Here is an 8804-nt window from a genome sequence, read left to right as displayed (position 1 = left end):
AAAAATACCCTTGTGAATTGTGCAACTGCAGAAAAAGTCCTTGTGTTATAAAATATCACTCAAACCTCCCTATAAATTTTAGTCAAAGACCTTGTGAATTTTCCCCCTACCTCGAGTTCGTGTTGGGCACTCGCGGCTGGTGAAGGAAATTTTGACGTACAAGGCATAAATACCCCCAAGAACATGGATCGGACTAAACACCATTCACGAAAGAAAAAATATTTTGATCCAAAACAAATTCCAACACCACAATTAAAAGAAAAAAAAAATTAAACTGCAATTACGAAGAATAATTAACCACATAATTACCTCATCATTATCTCCAAATGAAAAAAAAAACAAAAATTAATTGAACGAATCTCAACATAAATTCTACGGCAAACAAAAACACTTAGACATCAAACCGAAAAAACAAAGACCGCCATCTCTTCCTTTCCCTTCTCCGTTCTTCACAGCTTCAGCGGTGGCCGCCGTTGCGCAATCCAAATGCGCACCGAAATCGCACTCCTTACAGTAATACGTCCAATACCCTTCCACCACGTCACCATCGCATACGTCACAGGGGAAGACATTAGAATATTCCTCGTAACGAATCTTCGACGTCGAATAGTACAGATCAAGATGCTTGTGCTCGTGGGCTCTGCACTCCACGGTTTCAGGCAATAAAGCGCACCTCACATGCATCTTGTAATCGCAGCTGTCGCACTGGAACACGAACCCGTTTACGGTGTCACTGCACGCACTGCAGGAAAGGCTAGTAGTACTGCTGGGATGCAACTCGGAGAGTAGGGTGAAAACGTGGTCCGGATGGGATTTGTGCTTGAACTTGTGCGGTAATTCGAAACACGATTTATGGATGATGAATTTGCAGTCGGTTTTCGTGCAGGCGTATGAATCGAATAAGAGCTGTAGATTGCAGACTGAGCAGATAACAATATCTTCATCTTCTTGCTTAGCCGATGACGATGAATCGTAGGGTTTTAGGTCATGGGAATGATCTGTAAGATGTTTCATTTTTTTTTTTTTTTCTCTTAGAAATTTTTGTGGGATGTGATTTTTATAAGTAGATCATTTTTTTCGTGTACATTATTGAGTTAGTAGGTGGTATTTTAATTTATACGACTAATTATTATTACTAATTTATCTTTTTTGAATCATATATGAGTTGGTATTTTGGTAATGGGTGGTGTAGTGGTATGATATATATACGTTTGTCACAAACGGTTAAGTTTGAAGGTAAAATTGACGAAGCTACCCCATTAATTATAAGGGGTTTATTTGTAAAAACTTGTAATCATAGGGGTTAAGTGCTATTTACCCTAAATTTTACGTTGAATTAGAAAATATGTCTATATATAAAATTGAGTTTAGTTTAAGAAAACGAACAACTAATTACATTTAGCAATTAGGATTAATTTGCAAAGTAAAAATAAATATTAAGACGGTATCTATAATCGAATATATTTAATTTATTTTGTTGTTTAAGTCGTGAGATTAAATTCTGAGCGGATCAGCCGATATTTAATATAAATCGGATTCCACTAATTTGTTGACACGTGACACTCTTAAGTCTTAACTCTTAATAAATCACGCCGATTATAATTAGGGTTAGAGGGGTTACGGGTTCTGCTGTTTTTTTTTTCTTTTTTTTTTTTCCAATTATTAGAATCATAATTATGTTTTTATTTAAACTATCAACGTGTCAATCATCCTATGGCATCCGATTTTCCTATTAAAACAGGTCATCCGGTCTAAATTTGCACCTTTAAGTCGTATTTGATGGAATTTTTTTTATAATTTTAAATAGGATAAATATCACTTAAACCCCTGTGATTGCAAGCTTTTGCAGATGATCCCTTGCGCTTGTTGTATCAGCTCATAACCCCATTGTAGTTGATGGGAGTAGCATCCCTTAATGATTCCGTCAAACCTAATTATGCGGTCAAACTTCAAGGTGATCCTCTGAAAAAAAACAAATTTGAAAAAAATGTAAGCACGAGACAGTCATCAACAAAAATTCAATATTTGATACTTGACACGCACAATTAATTTTAAAAAAAATTAATGGACACTACGTCTATCAACCACAAAAGTTTATGTGTTGATATTACAAGCATAAGGAGCTCATCTACAAAAGCTTGTAACCACAAGCGGTTTAACTACTATTTACCCTTCATATTATTATTAAGTTATTCACAAGATATTTATCTAACATGCATGTAATTAAACATATATAAACTCTTAAAAATGTTAGAAAATATTGCAATTTAGCCAAACAATCTTGTAAACATTTTAAGTTCTGTTTTTTGTTTCCACTATTTTTTTGTTTTTAAGATAATTTATTTGTTCCACTTCATAAGTTTATCATATAGATACAAAGAATGCCATAGAGATGAGATGGATGAGATTCTTTGAATCAAAAGTCAACCGAATGGCCATCAACTTGGCAGGTTCGTGCCAGCACACAGTTGACATTCTCTATGTGCGTTTACCCGAAAATTAAGGGTAGAGTTGACTGACTTGCCAAAGTCCAATCATTTTCAAGTCAACTAAAATATTTAGTGTAAATTTCATTTTCCACCCTTGTACTTTTATTCGGTATCATTTTACCCTATTATTCTCTCGATTGTGTCGATTTGCCCCCCGCCCTTAAAAAATTGTCTCAATGTGACCATCAGTGTTAGTTGTGAGACATTTTTGACCTTAACACCATTTTATCTAAGCTCTGAAATTACAAAAAACGCCACATCTCCCAGTTTAAATAATAAAAAAATTCAAGATAACGAGGAAACATAGTCCACGACGCCAACCACAATTTATTATTATTATTATTATTTTTAATAATTATTTAAATTGGGAGGGGTGTGTTTTTTTGGTAATTTTTAGACTGAGATCAAACGGTTTTAAGGTCAAATGTTTGAAAATTGACTGTGAGGTCACATTGAGACAATTTTTCAAGTACATGGGGGCAAATCGATGCAATCAAGAATAGAAGGGGTAAAGTGATATCGAACCAAAGTACAAAAGAAGAAAGTTATATTTACCCAAATAATTATTAAAAAAAAGGAATAAATTAATTGAAAGTTAATCACACCATTTGGTTTTTCCGTATGATATATCATATGCTAAGTGCTAACAATAAGCTTCACATGGTGCGCGATTCTTCTTGTAACATGCTTTGATCAATATATATAGTAATTGACGTAGTCGTAATATTCATAGTTGACGGACTCGAGTATGACCCTATCCATATACTAACATTAATTTATAGGTCGACTTTGTTAAATATAATTTATTTTTCAAGATAATTTATATCTCTCGTGTGGTTTATGTGTGGCTAGTCTCAGGATTGAAAAGGCCTTAAGCGGGAATAAAAATGATGCCTTTTATATTATTAATCTTAAGTAATTTTTTTTTGATATATTTATATCATACATAATAATTCAATTAGTTAATAAATTGATATAAATTAATTGGTTGAATTTAGAAGGTTTGGACCAAGAAGAAAATAATCTTATAGTTGGGCATTTTAGAGGTTTCTTTAGTAATATAATATTACAGAGAAAATAAAATATACATACAGTAATCTTGTTGGACTTAAAATTATTTTATCTAACAATGAAGTAATAATATTATTGTGCTTTTTTGGAAACCTTTTCTTCTTATATCCAAGACGGGTAAACTATGGCCACCCGAGGAAAGACCAAATTACGAAAACCCCCTCATGTTTGGATAATGACAACCACCTCTTTAACTATGTATTTTCTTACAAAAAATTCCCTTCTACAGTAAGTAAATTTGACACCGTAAGAATGGACGTAATTAATCAAGCATGAGAGATTTTTTCGTAAATTTGAACATACTTGAAGGGTGGCCATAACTTGCCCATCCAAAATCACTAAATAAATGAAGGAAATATACACAACAGTTAATTAAAAAAAAAAAAATCAGTTTTTAGGTCTAAGACGCAGGTCTCTTGACCATGTTCTTTGGACGACTCTGGTTTGTGAGCTATTGCACAAAAGCGAACTTATCCAATAAATACTGTGATTGCGCCATCTGCAGGGGTTATATCGGCATTTTTCAGGGGATATTTCCTAGAATAAAAAAGATTACGTAAACAATCACAACGTAAGGGGGTCAATATAAGACGAAAACAAAGATCAGAGGAATTTTGGTAATTACGGATAAGTGGATATGTTTTTCATAATTTAGCATCAGTTTAAAGGGGTTTTCGTGTATGATCAATGACGAAGCTGGTAGTCCTTACTCCTTACACATTCTCAACATGTAACGAAAAAAAGTCTTTTTTTCAGTAGATAAATTTGACACTGTAAGAATAAACATATAAGAAAATACATAATTAAAGGAGTAGTTGTAATTTTCAAACAACTGAGGTTTTTTCATAACTTCACTTTTTACCTCAGAGGTTTGGCCGTAATTTGCCCTTTATTTAAACCACTTAAAAACTCTTGAAATGCTAGAATATATTGTGAAAAACTTGCAGCATTTAAAGCCGAAGAATCTTGTAATTCGTTGAGTTCTATTAATTTATACCACTGGCTATGTAATGCTACACCGGGTGAAAAGTACCGGGTAGTTTTGTACAATAAATCCATAAAATAATCACTCACTAAACACACATACACAAGGGTGCATGTTATTATATATTGATCAATGGCAGAATTACCAGTGTATTATTCATCAGATATAACATCTACAAAACCTTTATTGCACTTTTTTTTTCCCTGAAAGATAAATATTCCACTTCATATACATGTAAAAAGAAATGTCATGGGGATAAGATTCTTTATATTAGAAGTCATCAACGGAATGGCCATCAACTTGGCAGATTCTTGCCAGCACATAGTTGACCTTCTCTATATGGACTAATGTAGAGTTACCCAAAAAATAAGGATCCAGAACATGCATCGTGTTGACTATCCATGCATCGTGTTGACTTTCAATAATATATGCTTAAAAATTAGTGAATAATAGTAAGCTTCACTTGGTGCGCCATTTTTCGGGTAACATGCATCGTGTTGACTTTCCATTATTAGATCAAAACTTGATCAATAATAGTAATAATATATGGTCTTAATAATGGCTAATGCAAAACTTGGTCAATGAGTACCTAATTAATATGGTCTTAATATTGACGGAGCATAAAGTGTGGCTTCTAACAATCGGAATGCCAATATTTTCTAGGTCTAGTTCATTAGGCACCGCTTTTTCGGTGCGATTTACATCGCTCGGGGTTTGTGAACTACTCATCTACAGGCAACAATATAAGTTGGGGTGGACGGGGTCATTGTCCGGCTTCTTGGATGCTACACCAGTTATTATAACCGGGTGTGCCTCCTCGTGACACGGGTGAGTCCACGGCAAGAGTGGACTCAAGCCCACCCTCAGTTTACAATTTCCCCCTATATTATGCTATATATCTATTTAGCCCATCCAAATTTTATTAATTAGCCAGCCAAAATTTCAATTAAGGAAAAGAAGCCCCATTTTTCTATCAATTAGCTCACTCAAAATCTAAATTAATGCAAAAAAGTCCCAAATTTTATTGATTAGCACACCCAAAATCCAAATTAATGTAAAAACAAACTCTAAAATTTCTTTCAGGGGCGCTGTTCTCGAACCCCCGAAAATTTAAGCCCACCCTGTACCAAATTTCTGAACTGGCCACTGCACGTGTCTCACAATTATGGTTTAATTATATTTCCAAGTGTAGCGATGGTTGCTCCAATTCTGGTGAGAGGAAAAAATGTACAAAATAATGAAGAGGGAGAAAATTTTTAAATAACAAAAGTGAACTTAAATATAAACTCTAGTTTAATTATTATGGTTTATTAGTTTTCTAATGACAATTATTGTTAAATAAACAAAACAATTAAACCATAATATAGTGCACTAACCATTAGTTTAAGAGTTCCCACTTGCTAAACTTGTTTCGGATACGGTATCAAAAACTGTATAAATATATCAAGCACACATTCATCTTGTACCCTTTAAATACAGAGAGATAAACAAAAAAAAAAAAGAGAGAGAGAAATGGAGTCCAGACATTTCAGCCACAAACACGGCCTGGTTTTCCATCAGGTTGTTCAAGGATCTGAAATTCATTGCTCCGGCTGCAAGTCTGCCGGCTCAGGCAACGTCTACGTTTGCTGGCAGTGCAATTACTTCCTCCACGAACACTGTTTTCGTTCCGAGAGGTCTCTTAAGCACCCGTCTCACCCCCTTCATCCTCTGACTTTGATGCCTTCTCCTACTTACCCCTCCGGTTCTTTTTCCTGCAATTCGTGCAACCTTGATGGAGATGGATTCTCCTACACTTGTTCCGAATGTGATTTCGATATTCATGTCCATTGTGCCCTTAATATTACTATTCCTAATCCTAATCCAAATTTATTACCTTCCGTTGTTCCTAATCCTTATCCTGCGCAGAATAATAATCCCGTCAATCCTCCTCGTCCAATCCAATCTAATGCTTATCCAACTTATCCTCCTCAAAACACTGTTTATCCCCCTAATCAAAACCACCCTTATCCCAATTTCACCCCTCCTAATGCAATTAAACCGCCAATTCCAGTTCCACAAAATCCACCCGATTCAATTCCACAAACGCCGGAGAAGGTGGTGTGTCCGGGCCACAAGCACACGCTGACTCTATACTACTCGTCGCGGGCAGCGGCGAATAGGGAGGTGACTTTCACGTGCGATGTTTGTATGAGCCTGATAGACGAGATGGCGTGGGTGTACTATTGTCGTAAGTGCGATTTCGGGACCCATCTGGACTGTGTGACTTCGGAAGTGAAGCAACAGAGCGCCAGCGCGCATAATTATAATCCCAATATCTATCCTCCTCCAATCCAATCTAATGCTTATCCCACTTGTCCTCCTCAAAACACTGGTTATACTTATCCCCCTAATCCAAACAACCCTTATCCCAATTTCACCCCTCCTAATGCAATTACACCGCCAATTCCAATTCCTGACCCCCAACCAAATATTGTACCGTCGTACAATTACGTTCCTCCTCCGGCAAATCCCGACGCTACAGTGCCGCCGTACAAGCCGTGTTCCGAATTGCCAAAAGAACTCCAACACAACTCGCAACCCTTGCGTAGCCACCCGGCCCATACTCACGCCTTAAGCCTCTCCGAAATAGCGAAACCAACAGAAGATGGATATTCCGACGAGAAAACATGCTCAGGCTGCGAGCGAAAATTTACCGCCGGCGAAGAAGCCTACACCTGCCCAGAACGCGACTGCGAGTTCTCCCTCCACAAGTCGTGTTTCGATTTGCCGGAAGAACTCCAACGCAACTCCCACCACGACCACAAACTCAATCTCCTGTTGGAGCCACCGTATTACAGTATTTACTACGAGTGCAGCGCATGCGGAGAAGAAATCAAGGGCTTTTCGTTCCGGTGCCACGAATGCACCAGGTTCAGGCTCCATGTGAAATGCGCTTTCTTGCCTGAAACCGTCGATTCTAAAGCGCATGAGCACACACTTGTAGTTCGCCACGACACATCGCAGCCTGCTGACCGCAGTGGTGTGATGTGTGAAGTGTGCGAGAGGGGAATAGAGGAAGAGTATTGGTCTTACTTCTGTAAAGACTGTAATTTTGTTACAGATTTACAGTGCGCTTTTACTGCCGATGCTCCACCGGTGAAAAAAGAAGAAAAGGAAGAAGAAGAGGAGGAAGAAGAAGAAGAAGAAGAAGAAGAGAAGGAGGAGGAAACAGAAGAATACCCGGAGGGGACAACCGAAGCAGAGAAATTAATGATTGCGACTATCAACGCACAAAATCGGATGGCGATGATTCAACTTCGGCTGCAACTGGCTAAAAATAACTCATATGCAGTGGCAAACATGTTTCGATACTAATGTTTGAATTCATGTTGATCAATTGTTCTTGTTGTTTTTGTTTGTGTGTGTGTGTGTGTTTTCGATCCTGTGCGTGTTTTCCGGTTAATATTGATTGTTTAATAATGTAATTCGATTGCTTCCCATTGATTTCTATCTAGGGGTCGTCGTCTCCGTTTTACTGTTTGTTTTCTTTGGATTTGTTTTTTCTGCATGCAGAAATAAAATTTGGTTTCTAATAATTAAGATTATACTTATGAATTATTATTTAGTTGGTTTCTAATAATTAAGTCTTATGAATTATTATTTAGTTGGTTTCTAATAATTAAGTCATATTTGAAGGATATGTTTCTATAATCTATCCTAAATTTTAATAGGCTCTTTCTAGGGTGAGATCCTTGTTCTAAACTTTTATGAGATACCCCTTCAAATTGTGACACGTATCCGAGCAAAAAAACCTATTTTTTCTTCATTTATGTATTGTCGCAAATACCATTTTTATAATTATTATTATAAAAAGATCAGCAATTATAAATTATTAATGAAATGTCAATTTTACCCTCTCTATTTTAATGCAATTTTAAATATATATTTATTGCTGAATTAAAATTTAGGGCAAATTACCAAAACCCCCCTGAGGTAAGCCTAAATAACGAAAATCCCCCCCACGTTCTCGTAATTACAAAAACCCCCCTTGACTAACGGTTGACCGAATTTTTTTAACCGAAAATGTGAAATGTCTATTATATCCTTCTGTTAAATATGTGAAAATAAAAGAAAAAGGGCAAATTACCAAAACCCCCATGAGGTAAGCCTAAATAACGAAAATCCCCCCACTGGAGGTCCGCGATAAAAGAAAAAGGGCAAATTGTTTAGGGATTTGGCCGGAGATATTTGCGTCGGCGATATCGAGGTACTGGAGG

The 8804-nt window shown here is 36.4% G+C and overlaps 2 protein-coding genes across 2 annotated transcripts; one reads left to right on the top strand and one right to left on the bottom strand.

Annotated features, from left to right (window-relative positions):
• Positions 1–294: 294 nt before the first annotated feature.
• LOC105969429 (protein VACUOLELESS GAMETOPHYTES) lies at positions 295–1068 on the bottom strand. The gene has a single exon (XM_088812610.1). The coding sequence runs from the start codon at positions 1012–1014 to the stop codon at positions 373–375; it is 642 nt and encodes a 213-aa protein (XP_088668736.1). The 5' UTR covers positions 1015–1068; the 3' UTR covers positions 295–372.
• Positions 1069–6040: 4972 nt separating this feature from the next.
• Positions 6041–8012, top strand: LOC105969428 (uncharacterized). Its single transcript, XM_012994182.2, has one exon. The coding sequence runs from the start codon at positions 6058–6060 to the stop codon at positions 7900–7902; it is 1845 nt and encodes a 614-aa protein (XP_012849636.2). The 5' UTR covers positions 6041–6057; the 3' UTR covers positions 7903–8012.
• The last annotated feature ends 792 nt before the right edge of the window (positions 8013–8804 follow it).

This window comes from Erythranthe guttata, chromosome 2 (assembly GCF_056151865.1).
Source record: "Erythranthe guttata isolate IM_541 chromosome 2, IM_541, whole genome shotgun sequence".
Lineage (NCBI taxonomy): Eukaryota > Viridiplantae > Streptophyta > Magnoliopsida > Lamiales > Phrymaceae > Erythranthe > Erythranthe guttata.
This window is presented reverse-complemented; position numbering and strand designations above follow the sequence as displayed.